Source organism: Peromyscus californicus, unplaced genomic scaffold (assembly GCF_007827085.1).
Source record: "Peromyscus californicus insignis strain IS unplaced genomic scaffold, ASM782708v3 Scaffold_8__1_contigs__length_139910024, whole genome shotgun sequence".
Taxonomy (NCBI): domain Eukaryota; kingdom Metazoa; phylum Chordata; class Mammalia; order Rodentia; family Cricetidae; genus Peromyscus; species Peromyscus californicus.
In genome coordinates, this window is record NW_026294606.1 from 87,181,661 (window position 1) to 87,199,344 (window position 17,684).

The 17,684-nt window shown below is 46.2% G+C and overlaps 1 protein-coding gene across 4 annotated transcripts in view; it reads right to left on the reverse strand.

The window, feature by feature from the left end:
• Window positions 1–17,022, reverse strand: part of Tcf25 (transcription factor 25) — a 31,440-nt gene extending 14,418 nt beyond the window's left edge. The window contains exons 1-6 of one of the 4 annotated variants that reach the window (XM_052729742.1): window positions 16,626–17,015; window positions 9,093–9,254; window positions 8,169–8,243; window positions 7,302–7,420; window positions 6,190–6,255; window positions 561–643 (exon numbers count right to left, since the gene is read on the reverse strand). In XM_052729742.1, the coding sequence (XP_052585702.1) occupies window positions 561–643; window positions 6,190–6,255; window positions 7,302–7,420; window positions 8,169–8,243; window positions 9,093–9,254; window positions 16,626–16,817 (697 nt within the window). In that variant the 5' untranslated portion in view covers window positions 16,818–17,015. Of the gene's footprint in view, window positions 1–560; window positions 644–6,189; window positions 6,256–7,301; window positions 7,421–8,168; window positions 8,244–9,092; window positions 9,255–16,625 lie in introns of all 4 variants that reach the window. The other 3 variants (XM_052729743.1, XM_052729740.1, XM_052729741.1) reach the window with 3 other exon arrangements.
• Between the last annotated feature and the right edge of the window lie 662 nt (window positions 17,023–17,684).

Sequence of the window (17,684 nt, forward strand, 5' to 3'; positions counted from 1 at the left end):
GCAGGGACAAAAGATACTGTTAGGCACCAGTGCACAGGCCCAGAGCTCCCATACAGGTCTTCACCCGCACAGAAGAACCAGGACTGGTGGGGAGAGGCAGGCCTGTTACATCACTATCACCAGTACAGCTACACACCCTAACCCTCTGAGGGGCTCTCATGCCTGTCGATCGAGACATGGAAAAGGTCTCTGGACATTTCCATCATGCCCGCTTGCCTCTCTGTACTGCTGCTCTTTTTTTTTTCTTTCTTTCTTTCTTTCTTTTTTTTTTTAGAGACAGGGTTTCTCTGTGCAGTTTTGGAGCATGCCCTGGATCTCACTCTGTCGACCAGGCTGGCCTCGAACTCACAGAGATCCACCTGGCTCTGCCTCCCGAGTGCTGGGATTAAAGGTGTGCGCCACTGCCGCCTGCCTTGCCCTCTTTCTTTAAATTATGCATATTTGGTAGCTTGCTATGAAACAGAAAACCGCAACAATTTAAAGTAAATATGACTGCCCAAGAGAACCAAGAGTATTAGTACCGGATCTAAGTCACTGCCCAAAACCCAGCAGGGCCTCACCTGGTTTGCTGTATCGGGGCCAAGTGCTTTTAGGGGTTGTCAGCCATGTACACTTGGGATATACACGCTGTCTTTGTCGAGGCCTGGAGAAACAGAACGCAGTACAGTTTTACTTTCCATAGTGGACAGGGACCAGGATGGTCTGCCTAATCTCCATGGGAACTGTGAAACTCAAGATGCAGGCAGGGAAGATACATGGAAAAGAAGTTGAGTAGAGTGGCCAGTGGGCAAGGGTGGATGGAACACGGCATTAGCAACAGAGTAGCCACCATTACATAACCACAGAAACAGAAAAACGAATTCAGGCTGGAGGTAAAGCTCTGAGAACTTGCCCAGCACATATGAGGCTCTAGGTTCATCCACAGCAACAACAAATTAAAAGAGAAAGCTTAGCCAGGCGGTGGTGGCGCACGCCTTTAATCCCAGCACTCGGGAGGCAGAGCCAGGTGGATCTCTGTGAGTTCGAGGCCAGCCTGGTCTACAGAGTGAGTTCCAGGAAAGGCACAAAGCTACACAGAGAAACCTTGTCTCAGAAAAAAAAAAACCCAAAAGAGAGAGAGAGAGAGAAAGTTTACACAGTCCAATAAAAAGGCAGAGGGGGACAGGTGTGGTGGCACACAGCTTTAATCCCAGCACTCAAGAAGCAGATGTAGGTGGATCTCTGTGAGTTTGAGGCCAGCTTGGTCTACACAGAGAGCCCCAGACAGTCAAGGCTACATAATGAGACCCTGTCTTACACAAAAAGGCAGGAGCATGAATAAGGAAACCAAAAAAATGAAAGCCTAAAATAAAACAGTAAAAATAGGCCAGCCGGGTGGTGGTGGCGTACGCCTTTAATCCCAGCACTCGGGAGGCAGAGCCAGGCGGATCTCTGTGAGTTTGAGGCCAACCTGGTCTACAGAGAGAGTTCCAGAACAGGCTCCAAAGCTACACAGAGAAACCCTGTCTCAGAAAAAAAACCAAAACCAAAACCAAAAACAAAAAGAGTAAGCCAGGCCTGATAATCGTATTCTGTTGACACACATGAGCTATGAGCTGGCTGCCCTAGTGCATCAGACTGAACAAAAGCAACCCTTGGTGATGGCTGAGTGCAATGGAGTGAGAGGGACAGCTGACTGACACATCAACACAGCCAAGTCTGAAGAGGAAGCACTAGCGATGAGGAAGAACGCTGAAGGGCATGAGCACATGTGTGGAAGAACATTAGCCTGACAGAGGAGCACTGAAGGTGTGCAGGGGAAGGAAGGCCAGGCTCCTCACACAGATCTTGTATGGATCATAGGAGAAAAACCTCCCCACCTTCCCACATCCTGATCAGATGGTGACCAGGAGGGCACAGATGGCAGGGGAGGAGAAAGGAGCCTTCTTGCTTCCAGGAGGGAGAGCTGGGTTGACCTGAGTGAGTCACATGTGGATATGTGTTACTCTCTATGCTTCCTTGATAATTTCAGCTACTTTGAAAAGAATGAGTAACAAGTTGTATTTTCAGAAAAAAGATAGAAAAGCTTTTTTTTTCCCTCTCAAAAAGAAATAAAATAACTGAAGGAGGAAACCAAGTGTACTAGAGAAATAGTCAAAATCTGAAGGAAAAGAAGACAGGCAGTTAACCCACAGATGGTTCCTGGTAGGACCTGACAAGTGAACTGTCCCAAGCCTACAGGATCTGGGAAGGCAATCCTGCCTAGCCCTGAAGTGGGCCTTTAGCCTGGAGGGGGGAATTTAGGGTGCAGAGGGAGGGTCCAGAGGAACACCTTGAGGTTCTCAGACCCCCAGAGTAGAGGGCACATTCAGAGGGGTTTGGGAAGGAGCTTTGGACAGACACAGCAGGAAGTTGAAGTCCCCAAAAGAGCAGTGACCACATTGGGAGAAGACAAGGCTCCAGGCTTTGCCGCAAAGCCGTAGGGTAAGGGTGGAGAACGAAAAGGAAAACACTGTAGCTTCTAGGAGAAATCTTAGGTAAGACATAACTTTATTTTTAAACCAGAGTCTTTATATTTTCACCCAGGGTCTCTTCATGTAGTCTAGACTGGCCTTGAACTTGAAATCCCCCTGCTTCAGCTTCCTCAGGCCAGGCACTACAGGTGAGCACCACCAAGTCTAGCCAAGGATGTGTTTTTAAAAAATCTTTTGTTCCAGTTGGGCAGTGATAGCGCACGCCTTTAATCCCAGCACTGGGGAGGCAGAGACAGGTGGAGCTCTGAGTTGGGGCCAGCCTGGTCTACAGCTAGTTTCAGGACAGCCAGGGGTACACTTGAAAAACCAAAACCAAAACCAAACCAAACCAAAAACCAAACTTTTATCTTTAAAAGCTTTTTTATATTTGTTTCATGTATATGAATGTTTTGTATACATGTATGTATGTGTACTATGAGCATGCCTGGTATCGAGGATGTCGGAAAAAGGTGTTAAAAGTCCCTGAAACTGGAGTTACAGATGGTTGTGGGCTACCATTGAGTACTGGGAATAGAACCAGATCTTCTGAAAGAGCAACAAGTGCTCTGAACTGCTACGTCAGCTCTCTAGCCTGTTTTTCACATTTTTAAATTGACCCATGTATTTGTGTTCACACTCATGCACACATAGGGCATACATGTGCCGTGGTTCAGTGTGAAGGCTGGAGGACAACTGAGGTGAATGGTTTCTCCTTCCATCATGTTAGTCTCTAGGACTGAACTGGGCAGCAGGCAACGTGACTCTCTGAGCCACCTCTCTGGCCCAACTTAACAGTTTTAAAGAAATAAATCTAATACCGTAAAAGTAACAAAGGAACTGGGGTCATGGTGGTATCTGCCTATAGCCTATAGTCTCAGCTGTTCAGTAGTTTAAGACCAGGATTGAGGGAAGTTCAATGTGTACTCAGCATTTGTAAGGCTATGGGTCTAACCCTAGCACTATACAGACTGAAATAAATACAATTATTAACCAGTATCAGTAACTATAATTTACAGAAACAGGACATAAAAACCATAATGAAATGGCGGATAGACAAAGCAGGGTTGTGGGGAGAGAGCAGGAAGGTTAAACCTTACTGTCACTTTGACAATATTTGCAATTACTAAGACACACCTCTGGGTATGTTTGTGAGGGCACTTACAGAAAGCCTTACCCTGAATGTGAGCAGCACCAACCTACGGGCTGGAATATTGAACTCAATGAAGGGTGAAAAGGAAGAAAACCTTCTGAGCACTGGGATCTCTTCTCTGCTTCCTGACTGTGGACACACGTGACCTCTGCCTCCCACTCCTGCCGCCATGTCTTTCCTGTGACAGACTGTGTCCCCCTAAACTGTGAGCCACAATAAATTCTTCCTCAAGTCTCTTCTCTCAGGTGTTTGTCACAGCAACAAGAAAAGTAACTAATACAATGAAACAGAAAACTTGGCCCAGGGCAGTCCAAGTAAAAGAGAGAACAATTGATTGATTGGTTGGTTGGTTGGTTGATTGATTGATTGGCAGGCTAGCTTCATGTATTCCAAGCTAGTTTCAAATTCACTATGTGGCTTAGGGCAGCTTTGAACTCCTGGTCCTCTTGCCTCCTCCTCCCAAGTGCTGGGAGTACAGTTGTGTTTTACCATGACTGGGTTATGTGTTGTTGAGGATCAAACCCAGGATTTCAAGCATGCTAGACAAGCACTCTACCAAATGAGCCTATAATCCCAGCCCTAAAAGGGAACATTTAAAGTATGAATATTTTTCATCAGTGTTCCCAAAAGAAGTCATAAAAGTCAGAAAAATTACACACTAAAAATACAAAATAAGAAATAAACCGGGCGGTGGTGGTGCATGCCTTTAATCCCAGCACTCGGGAGGCAGAGGCAGGCGGATCTCTTTGAGTTCGAGGCCAGCCTGGGCTACAGAGTAAGTTCCAGGACAGGCTCCAAAGCTATACAGAGAAACCCTGTCTCGAAAAATCAAAAAAAAAAAAAAAAAAAAGAAAAAGAAAAAAAAGAAAGAAAGAAAGAAAGAAGTCAGTCAGTCATGGTGGTACACACCTTTAATCCCAGTACCTGGGGAACAGGAGCAGGTGGATCTCTCTGAATTCCAGGCTAGCCTGGTGTATACACTAAGTTCCACGACAGCTCTTACTACATAATGAGCAACATTATGTACTAAAAAAAAAAAAACCAAAGGAACAAAAACACCCAAACAAACAAACCCGTAGGGAACACAAGGAAAGTAGGAGTGAACAACAAAGGAAACACCAGTGGGCTTAGTCACAATCTAAGAAGTCAAAGTAGGGACAAAACTCCAAAAACTCTTGTGTCTGCAGTGAGGAGAAGAGGCTGACCCTGGGTGGAGTGGGGATCTAAGCTGCATAACTCCTGAGGGCGGCACAGCAGCAGACAGCTCTGTGTGTCACAAATGCCAGGAGTGTACCCAACCCTGTGCGTCATCGCACGGAGAACGACAACCTAGGAAACCAGATACGCAAGCCAGGCCGTACAGTGACCAGCAGAATCCTCTCACGGTCATACAAAGCAAGTGCTAGCATGTGCCCCGGCAATACAGAATCAATTACCAAAGCTAACCTGGGGATGTGGTAAGAGAATGAAAGTCAAAGGCCAAATGACTGATTTTTTTTTTTTTTTCATAAGAATCACTTGTTTTACAATCAGAAAAAACAAAAACAAAAACAAACAACCACAAAACTTAAAAAGCCAATGCTAGGGGCTGGAGAGATGGCTCAGATGTTAACAGCACTTGTTGCCTTTATAGAAGGCCTGGGTTTGGTTCCCACCACCCACATGTATGCTCCAAACTGAATGTAACTCCAATTCCAGAAGACCCGACCCCCTCTCTGGTTTCTTCAGGTACTCCATGTACATGATACATTTTCATACATGCAAATACTGAGTGCATTTTCATACATGAAACACTATTTTTTTTTTTTTTTTTTGGTTTTTGGTTTTTGAAGATAGGATTTCTGTGTGTAGCTTTGGTGCCTTTCCTGGATCTCACTCTGTAGACTAGGCTGGCCTTGAACTCACAGAGATCCGCCTGGCTCTGCCTCCTGAATGCTGCAATTAAAGGCGTGCGCTTGAGAAGCTGAGGCTGAAGGATAGAGAACTCAAGTCTGGGGCCACAGAAGGGACCCTGTCATGAACAATCAAACAAAGATAGAGCTTTCTAGACATTCTGATGGAGAAGCAGAGAGAATACACATTGCTTCCTAACAAAATTCCCAGAGGTAGACCCTTGTACCCTTTTCCTTTAGGAATCACTTGGGACACCCTACAATGCTATCCCTGTGACATGTGGCCCAGATACTAAGAACTACTAAACCATCACAGACAAGCATCTCATATCACCTCAGCTTTGGATTACATTAGTTGCTGATTGAAAAACAAAAATGGGACCTCGAACCACAAAGTCTTTAGCATCTTTGTAAAAAAACTATGTACATCCTAGAGAAGGGGTGAGGGACAAAGCCCAGCTCCATGGAGTCTGATGATTTCACAAATCATTTCTTTTTAACAGTTTCAGGCATGAGGCTAAGAGTTCTACTTGTTCACTATGGATGTAAATATTTTCCTCTTAGGAAGAACTCATGGCAATCCTTCTGCCTCCGTCTCCCTCTAGAGTCTGAGAGAAACTGACAAAACTTGAACACAGACTGACCAGGGCCTCACCTTTGTTCTCCCAGGACCGCTCGAGCACCAAAATACCTTTTCAGTTCTGTATCTGGATTCAAGTGTCTGAGGAGAAAGTTTAGAAAGAAAAATTATGTTCTACAATAACTCTAAATTTTTATAAAGTTTAAATTTTTATAAATTCACATAAGGATATAATAGGGAACTTGGCATGGTGGTGCATGCCTGTAATCTCAGTACTTGGAAGGCTGAGAAAGGAGGACCAGGAGTCCCAGCCAGCCTTGAGCACACTGTGAGACCCACTCACAGAAAGCTGGCAACCACCTCTGTGGTAGGAACTATGTTACATTTCACTGATGATCTGTAAAACCAACATATGGATACTTATCCAAATGTGAACTGGTGCTCCTCACAGTTCAAGAATCTAAGATATATAAAGCTAAAAGTCCTCTGAAATATGGATGAGGGTTTCTTCTTCCTCATTATTATTATTATTTTTTTTTTTTGGTTTTTCGGGACAGGGTTTCTCTGTGTAGCTTTGCGCCTTTCCTGGGACTCACTTGGTAGTCCAGGCTGGCCTCGAACTCACAGAGATCCGCCTGGCTCTGCCTCCCGAGTGCTGGGATTAAAGGCGTGCGCCACCACCGCCCGGCCCGCATTATTTCTTAAATGTTTAATAAACTTGATTGATTTGTTTTGAGGCAGAGTGTCTCACTCTGTAGCCCAGGCTGTCCTTGAACTTGTGGCACTCTTTCTGCCTCAACCTAATGAGTGCTAGAATTACAGCATAAGCCACCATACCCGGCACTACAGTGCTTCATTTTGTTTTTGCAGGAATCGAACGTGGAGCTCGCGGCACAAGGGACGGGACCCAGGGCATTTCATATGCTGGGTGCACACTCTACCACTACACTGCGTCCCTACACCTACCACTTCACAAAAAATACAGAACAATCCCTTCTCTGCATTCATCTTATGCAGCCCAGGCTGGCCTTGAACTCCTAGTTCTCCTGTCTCCACGTCCCAGGTGCTGGGACTGGGATTACAAGTGTGTGTCTGTCACCAGGCCTGACTGAAATAAAGACGGTCAATTTTCTTCTGCTTTTTTTCAAATACTGTTCTTCTCTCATGAAGTGAGGGCAGGGCTGTACCTGTGTTCCACATAGAGGACGTGCTTCCTGGAATTCAGTGGAGGGGGGCCTGGGTGGCTGACCCCACTGCTGTCTTCAATCCTCTCTAAGATGCGATCAATATCTTCTAGCCCATTTTCCTAAAAGCCAGAATAACCTGTTAGTCATTACAGTGACTTTCACTGCTAGGATTCTAGGCACGTACCACCATACCTGGCTCTGACTTTACTTTCAATATTATAACCATCAGCAACAGAATCATTTATGTTGAAAAAGAATGATTATATTGACTTACTTCCTAAAAGACATGATCATATGCTGCACATACAATCAGAAAGGAGACGTGTCTCACTAGAGAAAGCCAGGAGAGCTGGAATCACAGACTCAGAGGGCCCTGGAAATCATAAGCTAAAACACCACATTATGTCCTCCAGAGGAGCTTCCCTCCCTGGGTAAGCTGAGTCATGACCCTTCACTGGAGAGTAACAGAGCTTTGGCTTTTTTCAGAACTGAGAGTAAGACATGGGGCATGAGGCAGCAACAGGGCCGGACCATGTGATAACAGGTCCACAGTGGCATCTACACTCACGGTGAGCTTAAGCCATCAGGATAAGACGAAAGTAAGTTGAGCAGGGAAGAGATCTAGAAGAAACACTCATCTCAAAACACAGAACCCAAGAGTGGGGTCTGACAACCAGAGAGCAAAGGGCACAAGCCAGAGAAAGATCTGTGAGTGATTTTCCCTTTTGTTCTCCTGACCTCTCAGCTACACTTCAGTGAAAGCAATCAAAGCGCTCAACAAAACAAAACTTTCTCCAGAACCAGCCTGAGGGAGCAGCAGGGAACAGTGAGGCTCAGGCAGAGGAACCAGTCAGTGTGACAACATACCGAGGATTCTCCTGTGCAGCTTTTCTTATTTTTCTGCTTCTTTTTCTTCTTTCGGAGTTTGCCACTTGCATTAGACTAATGGAAGGAGACACTTTAATCAATGGAAAGAAATGAAATTGGAAACATTAAGAACTACGCAACAGCCAGGCGTGGTGGCGCATGCCTTTAATCCCAGCACTTAGGAGGCAGACACAGGTGGACATCTGAGTTTGCGGCCAGCCTGGCCTATATAGAGTTCCAGGCTAGCCAGGGTTATATGGTGATACGCTGAATTAAAAAAAACAAAATAAAATAAAAATGTAAGCAACAAGTTCAATCCTCAGTGTGGTAGTCCCCATTCCTCCTCCTCCATCCTCAAGTCTTTCCAATTCTCTCGAGTTTCTGCAATAAGAAACACCTGCCATGTCTGTGCCAGTGACAATGGCCTCTCTCGTACCCTGCCCTGTTGTGCTTCAGGGCTTCCTGTGACCTGCAGCAGACATAGCTCACAGGACCATCCAGCCACCTGACCACTGCCATTCTTTCTTCATTTTGCCATCCATTCCCTGCTGCGCTCCACCTACCCTGAGGATGGGGACTCACTGAGCCAGGGTGCCTCAGTGAGCCCTACCCCTGCTCTCTTGCTATACCTACTGTAGCCAAGTCCTTCTGTGAGAATTCAGGCTTCACCAGACTGAATTTTCTGACCAGACACAGATGCACTCAAAAGAGGCAGGTAGACACTCTATATGGTACCCTTGAGGCTACCTCTGGTCTTCAGATTTCCACAGAAACCTCATCCAGGTTCCTCGGGGCAACCAAACAATTGATGGACTCAAACTCAGAAGAATTCAGTAAACTGGTAGTACAGGAAATATTTGCAGCACTTTGGGGCTTTCCCTCTGACATGCCTCAGTCACCCCATCACCATACGGTCCCCTGTACCTGTTCTGGGAACCCTGCCTTGGCCACATCCCCATCTTGCTTTGTCTCTGGGTTTCCACGCTGAGCCCTTCCTTTGTTCCCTGATGACACAGAGTCCGGCAGGGTACAGTCAGACTTCTCCCCATTTACCACAAGGTCATCCTCAAGATCCTCGATGTTTATCTGGGAAAAAAGACAGGAGGGAAATGAAAGCAACTGAGCACCCCAGTCCAGTGTACATGGACACACTACACAGGTAGAAACGGAGAAGACTCTGAATGGGCTCAGGGTGGGGTAGTGAGAAGGAAGGGGCATCTGATCCATGTAGCACCAGCACATTCCTGAGCTTGTGAATGACTTCTGGCTCCATCAGAGCACCCAAAATACATGAATGGTGCATGGCATCTTCATCTTTGGGCATGACATTCCCAAACCACAATGACCCCATTTACTGAGTGCCTCCCAAACGCAACTTTAAATTTTTTTTATGTTTATGGGTATTTTGCCTACATGTATGTATATGCACCACATGAAAGTCTGGTGCCCATGGAAGTCAGAGGAGAATGTCATATCCCCTGGAACTGGGCAATTATGAGTCACCATGTGGTTCTCTGGAAGAGCAGCCAGTGCTCTTGACTACTGAGTCATCTCCAGCCTCAATAAACGATTAACTCTGTTAGTCTTGCTAGACAAGGTACCACAATGCCTGTAACAGGCTGCTAAAAGAGAAGTTACTTTCTGAATTGGTCTAAGGAAGTCAGCATAACCCTTCATTCTGGGGAGTGATTATGTACCTAGAAATCAGGAATAGCAGCTGTCTGTGTAGAGACAGAAGCGAGCAGACATCTGGAAACATCACAGATATTTTCCTTTTCCATTGTTGAAAAACCCTCACAAATAGAATGCTAACACATTCTTTCTTTCCTCACAGAAATATTCACTATGCAAACCTTGCTAAAGACACCTTACCAGGCTGGAGGACAAAAAACAATGAAAATGGGCTAGAGGAAGAGTTTAGCAGTTAAGAGTACTGGCTGAGCCGGGCCGTGGCGGCTCATTCCTTTAATCCAAGCAGCACTTGGGAGGCAGAGCCAGGTGGATCTCTGTGAGTTCGATGCCAGCCTGGTCTACAGAGTGAGATCCAGGAAAGGCATCAAAACTACACAGAGAAATCCTGTCTTGGGGGAAAAAAAAATTTAATCCCATCCAAATAAAGGCCTGGCCTTTGTCCTGGCTTCTGAGCAGTTAACATCTAAGCATCTGGTCATTCTCCACAGTAATGTCTTCTTCACTGGCGATTCGACCCACACTTCCCAGAGGATTTACAGGGGCCCTGAGGCCAAGTCATGGTAGCAACATGATCTAATGTGGGTGTCCTCCTGAAGCCCTACAGATCTAGGTCAGTCATGTGAGCTATAAAGTAAAGCCCCTTCAAGTGAACTCCAACAATATACTGTGGAACCAGTTCATCTTGTAACCCCTGATGCCAAAAACAAGACAAAAAACCTGAACATAGAGACTCAGGTCACCTTCCCTGGCTGGGAGTGCTCCAGGGACAAGGTCACGGACATCAGAAGTACTGGAGGCCCACCTCCATCAACAGTGCAAGCATTGCTTCTGGTATTCCACTGTCTATGATGTTCCCTGCCGTACGTTGTAAGAACCAAATAAATTCTCTATTTCTCACTATTTACTAAACCTGGAAGGCGGCCTTGAGAACCCCTACAGTTGGAACCAGAGTCAAAAGAGCAGTCATGTGAATTTTCCCCTCATACTCTCCAGCTGTGAGGGGGAAATATGCTCATTCAGGTTTGTAAGAGGTTAGTGAAAGATTTACATATTGTTCTAATATAATAAAATTACTGTGATGTGCACCAAAGTGCTAACTTTTTTTTTTTTTAAGACACAGGATTTCTCTGGGTAGCTCTGGTTGTCCTGGAACTTGCTCTGTAGATCAGGCTGTCCTCAAACTCAAGAGATCCATCTGCATCTGCCTCTGAGTGCTGAGATTAAAGGCATGCAGTAGGCTCAAAAAAAATTTGTTTTTAAAGACAGAGTCTCATTATGAAGCCAAGGCTCGCCTTGAACCCATATCAATCTTCCCGAATTAGCCTTCATGTACCACCCCACCCAACTAAGTCAATTTTTTTAGTTAATTTTGTTTGTCTTTTTTCTTTCGAGTTTATATGCATGTGCATATATATGTACACACAGTATATATAACTTAAAAAAAAAGATTTATTTATTTTATGTATATGAGTGCTCTATCTGGATGTACAACTTTATGCCAGAAGAGGGCACCCACTATAGATGGTTGTGAGCCACCATGTGGTTGCTAGGAATTGAACTCAGGACCTCTGGAAGAGCAGCCAGTGCTCTTAGCTGCCAAGCCATCTCTCAAGCCCCGACACAGTACATAAAATATACATAATAGATACTATATAGAGACCATACATATAGACTACAACATATATTATTCATATCTATATTATATATTATATTTATGTATATAAGTATAATATATTTCTATATATAAACACACTTAATATTTATTAATATAAATATATTTGTATATAAGTTTATGTTATATAATATTATATATTAAATATATAAATATAAAAACAATATACCTATATATGGTATATATTATAGCCTCTATATAGTTATATATTACAAATATAATGTAAGCATAATTAAATATAAGCAATATACTGTATATATATTATATATTATTACGTATCTATATATATTATATATATGTTTCTGTTTTTTTTGAGACAGCATCTCTATATGTGGCCCTGGCTATCCTAGAACTCACTGAGTAGGACAATCTAGCCTCAACTCACAGAGATCTGCCTGCCTCTTGGTGCCACCATATCCCCCTCCCCTCAGACAGGGTTTCTCTGGATAGCCCTGGCTGTTCTGGAACTCACTCTATAGACCAGGCTGGCCTTGAACTCAGAAATCTAACAGCCTCTACCTCCCAAGTGCTGAGATTAAAGGCGTGGGCCACAATGGCCCAGCTCAGACAATTTCTTTAAAAAAAAAAAAAAAGCCATGGTAGTGGTGCATGCCTTTAATCCCAGCACTTAGGAGGACAGGCAGGAGGATCTAACATGTATAAGACCTGGATTCAATCCCCATCACTGCAAAGCAAACAACAGGTAAATATACTACTACTCAGCAGTAAGGAAGAACAAACCATGAATACTCAAAACTGTAACTCTCAAGGTATGTTCTGAGCAAGGGGCCAGTACAAATGAGCACACACCAGATGTGTGAAGCATGAACAAGTTACACAGCTGGAAATGGCAAAGCCAATCTGGATGCTTCAAGGACACATACTTTATTATATAACTTGAAGAAGTTGATTTCGTTTACTTTTCTTTCTTTCTTTTTTTTTTTGAGACAGGGTCTCACTAGGAAGCCCTGGCTGGCCTGGAACTTGATATATAGGTCAAAATGTCCTCTAACTCAGAAATCCTCCTGAACGCTGAGATTCAAGGTATGTGCTACCATGTTCAGCAATAAATTGATTTTTAAACTTCTTCTGATTGAAATGGTAAAGATGATTTCTAATCTAGTCAGGAGTGGCCCCAGGCCATCTTTTACCCTGCTTCCTTCTCCAAAAAGGACATCACCAGCCCCTAAGACTATATCCAAGTAAACCACTTACAGTAATGTGTTTCTACATTCGTTTGTCCCCTTCCATTTCCAACAGCACACACCTACATGGGTTCAGTGCTGACCCCATGCCCAGCATATGTTACACACTGCCTCCATGAGTTTATGCAGTCTTCATGACAGCCCTATGAGTTATCAAGAGCATCCCCAAAACTTGCATTCAGTATCTTGTCCAAGCTCTCAACTATAAAAAGGGACAGCCAGGATACAGGTCTAGGTTCATCTGATTCCACACTCTTGCATACATGCCTAAAGTAATTTGTCTTATTAAAATCAGCACAGATTGGTACGCATGCTGGGCGCCTGACACTATCTTGAGTACTGTCGACACATCAGTGAGCAACAAAGTCTGTTTCCAAAAAACTCATATTCCAGCCGTGGAAGACCATCAGCACACACACAAAAAGAATAGTATAGTGTGTTTGGTGGCAACTGCCAGGAGGAAAGGAAACAAAACAAAAACAACCAAAACAGAATACAAGGAATGTGACCGAGGATGGTTGTAATTTTAGTCAGATGGTAAGGGTAGACACAACTAGTGGATTAACACCTAAGCAAGTCCATGGGAGGTGAGAGTAAGTCTTTTGTGAGTATCTCAACAAAGGGGACTGCAGCCAGAGGGGGAGGCAAAGGGAGGTCAGGGTGGCTGGAACATAGTGAGCAAGATTAGAAAAGACAAGGTCGGGGAGAACCGTCTTGCCCAAACCTGGCTCCTGACAACGGCTGGGAAAGGAGAGCTATCAGCTGTGTACTCAGAACAGCGTGGAGAGGAACAGCAGCAGCAGCAGCAGCGATGAAGTCTCCCTGTGCACCCGGAGGTGAAGACCGATAAAGGGGCCTCACTCCGCCCCCAAGCACGTTAGACAATATTAAAATCAGTTAGAATCACTATGGATGTTAATAACGGCTTCAAATTCTGATGTTAATTTCTCTATAACTAAGCAAAGGCTTTGGAGGATGGAGCATTTTGATTCTCTGATTGGCAATTGTTGGATTCTTCCCGAGCTGCCTTGAGGAAAAGAACTGTCCATCCAATAGTAAGGCAGACTATCCATATTCAATATTCCTCTGACCATTCCAGAGGGCCTTGAAAAAAAAAACAACTACACTATGATCACAGTTGATTGTACAGGCTCCTAAAGGTGCAGCCTCAGAAATATTACTTCAGTTTGTATCCGACTTTTACTAATCACAAGCCTTGGTTGATTTGTAGGTATATGACTCCCCCAAACCCAAGTCTTCAGGAAAAGCAACAAGGGCCCTTAACCACTGAGTCAGTTCTCCAGCCCCTTTTCTTGCCTATTTAGTAATGTGGGCTAAGCCAGTAATACAGAGAAAGAAGCAGCTGAGCAGTGAGCAGCCTGGGCCCCCCTATGGCAAGGCATCCGCTGCTGCCACCTCAAAGAGGCAGGTAACAGTTTGAGAGTGGCAGGAACACAGGGAGGCAGAAGTAGAGAACAGAGCGCTGAGGCTGAAGGTAGAGAGTCATAAAGAGTCGGGGAGAGAAAATGCAAGCCTTGATCACCAGAGGAAGAGGTCCAGAGAACTATAAAATCTTTAGGGCCAATGGTCTCAGATGCCCGAGGTCTGAGAGCTAACACCAGTTGCTGTCAAGGAGGAAGACTCATGTAAGGGTGAACGATGTGACGCCTGAGATCTGCTTTGAAATCACTTCTTGGAGAGAAAGGAGTGAAATTATTTTACAGACATGTAGACTGACTGAATGTCAGTAACTGGGAACTGGGCCATGGGCACATAGGGTTATTTATATTTCCCTTTTTTTTTAAATTTTTTTATGTAGAAGATAAAGCCACCGTGATCCTGCTTCTTTTAAGATGGCACCATTAAGGCTTTATCGTGTTTCTTTTTAAAAATATTTATTTTTATGTGTATAGGTGTTTTACCTGCCTGTATGACAGTGTACCATGTATGTACATGCAGTGCTCACAGAGGAGGGAGGAGGGTGTCAGGTCCTCCAGGACTGGAGTTACAGATGGTTGTGAGCCACTAAGTGGGTGCTGGGAATTGAAGCAAGAGCCTTTGGAAGAGCAGTCAGTGCTCTTAACTGCTGAGTCATCTCTCCAGCACATATACCCCTATGTTTCGTGTGTTTAAAATTAAACCCAGCCAGGTGGTGGTGGTGCACACCTTTAATCCCGGCACTCTGGAGGCAGAGACAGGCAGATCTCTTAAGTTCCAGGAGAGCCAGGGCTACACAGAGAAACCCTGTCACAAAAAGAAAAAACAAAAAACAGCTGGGCGGTGGTGGCATATGCCTTTAATTCCAGCACTTGGGAGGAAGAGGCAGATGTATCTCAGTGAGTTAAGGGCCAGCCTGGTCTACAAAGCAAGTTCCAGGACAACCAGGGTTGTTACACAGACAAACCTTATCTTGAAGCAGGATGGGGAGTAGGGGTGGGGGTGGGGGGCGGGAATGGATGATGATGATGAGCCAAGCAGCAGCGGTGGCACATGCCTTTAATTCCAGCACTGGGGAGGCAGAGCCAGGTGGATCTCTGTGAGTTCGAGGCCAGCCTGGTCTACAGAGCGGAGATCCAGGACAGACACCAAAACTACACTGAGAAACCCTGTCTCGAAAAACAAAACAAACAAAAAAGCCAAAAAAATTAAAATGAAAGGACAAGAAACAGACTAGGATGGAGGTTATTTTCAGGCTGAAAATCAGAGGAGGAAGAAGAGTTTTGTCAGTACTAAGGAAAGACTTCAGTACCACCACAGACTACACAGTGAAGCCCTCTCCTTCCTCACTGGAGAGGTGAATAATCTCGGACCCAAGCTTCTACGACATTTCCCACACTCCTCAGTATCTTGGCTAGGGACTTTTAAACCTGCCAATTGATAAAAAGCTGGGGACAACCCGCTGCAAGATTTTGTTTTTTTTTCGAGACAGTTTCTCTGGGTAGTTTTGGTGCCTGTCCTGGATCTCACTCCTTAGACCAGGCTGGCCCTGAACTCACAGAAATCCACCTGGCTCTGCCTCCCGAGTGCTGGGATTAAAGGCGTGCAAGATTATTACAAAGGACTTTCAGACAAGTTTTCACTCACTAAAATATGGCCACCGAAGCCTTACCATATGTGTGCATGCTGGAGATACAAAACAAGCAAGAGAGACATGTTACCTGCCCACACATGAAGTCAGAATCCTAACCCACACACATAGGAAACTGCTGGCACTAGGTCAGTCAGTCTTAAGGAAAAACATTATGGGACTCAAGAGTGCTACACATTTTTCTGTGTCTGAGACCTCCTGCGAGGGACGCGCTAGGTACAACTTGCTGGGGCAGACAAGGGCTGCGACGAATAAACCGCAATGCTGGTAAAGAGACCCCCTCAAGTCGCAGATATGAAGCCACACCGACCCCTTACAGCACCGCCCCAGACAGCACAACCCCACTCTTTCACTGAAGCCCAGACCCAACCGAACCCCGTCTTCCCCTCATCATCCCTGCCGGCCCTCCCCTTAGCTGTCTCATGTGTCATGCCCCGCCCGCTCTGACGTCACGGCTCCGGCCTGTCCGTCACACCACGCCTCTCGACACTGGCCGGAGACACGCCCTGGACTGCAGCGAAGTTCTATCACTCAGCCTTGACAGCACTCAGCCCCTTCGCTCGGCATGTTCTCCCACCTTCCCCTCTATCTAGGGAGGGAACCCCGCCCCTCGACACCACCCCGACGGGCTCTTCAGCACTGCCTCGTCACCCCACCCACCCTGCTCAAGACCCGCCTTCCCCGATGCAGCGCAGGCCCTTCACTCCGCCCACTCGCCTGCAGTCTAGACTCAACTTTATGCCCCCTCGTATGACGTCATGCCTCCCACACCGTTCCCCTCGGGTTGCCCAGCTCCTCACCAGCTCGAACCGGTTGTTGACACGGACGCCTTCCTTCCCTGCGCCCCCGGGGCGCCGGCCACCCAACCCTTGTTTTGGTCCCTCTTCCTCCGCGTCATCGTCATCAAGGAGGACAAACTGCAAGGCGTCGGGCCCTAGGGGTTCCTGGCCGCGCTGTTCCCCCCTCAGCCTCCGGAGGGCCCGGCGCGACATAGGACCCGACAGCCTGCTGTAGGCAGAGGGACGAGGAAGAGCAGCAGAGCGGCGGCGCCTGCGCACTTGCGGCGCGCTGGCGCAAGGTTGGCGTGTCGCGTTTGCGCGCAGCGGCTCTCCGGAACTTCCTCCCAATTACCCGTGGAGTCAGAGAAGGTGCGAGGGTGCCCCCAGAGAGTTCTCGCGAGAGTTGGGCCCTAGCAGCGGCGTTGCACCGGCAGTCGTGCGGTATTTCTTCGGCTTTGGAGGTGTCTGGGTTGCAGATAACTGGCTGTGACGCGGGCGGGGACGCGCAGGCTCAGAACGCTGCAAGCCACTGACGTGATTCCTGGGGCTGGCGGGCGGGGCCGGAGGACTTTTAGGTGGGGCCAGGTGAGGAGGGAGCGAGAGCAGGTGCACATGCTGCAAGGGTCCCCGTGCAAAGAGACTGTTCTGATATGACAGGAGCGACGGACGCAGTCCCGATCCCCTCTCTGCGTAGCCTACCCATGCGACCGTCCGATGTTCCCCACCTCCACATTGTACTAGACTGCAAAGGGACAGTTTCCGCCTTAATAAAGTCTAAACCGAGGAGCTTATTCAGTATGCAGATTCCTGCATATCTCCTCTCCATGAGGTGCACAGAACCGATTTAGGTACTAGGAATTACTTTTTACTGTCGTGAACGCAACAGGGGATGCTCGTATTATGGTGGTGTTGGCGGAGGAGTAGCTGTCTAGGTGTGGATCGGTGGTCCGAAGTCAAGGTGGCCAGCCCTACGTGAATTCTAATTCAGGAGGGTTTTCACAGTAGGGATGTAGGGACCCTCTGCACAGATCTGGCTCTTTTTTTTCTTTCTTTAAAACAAAACAACCCCAAGATCCGGGC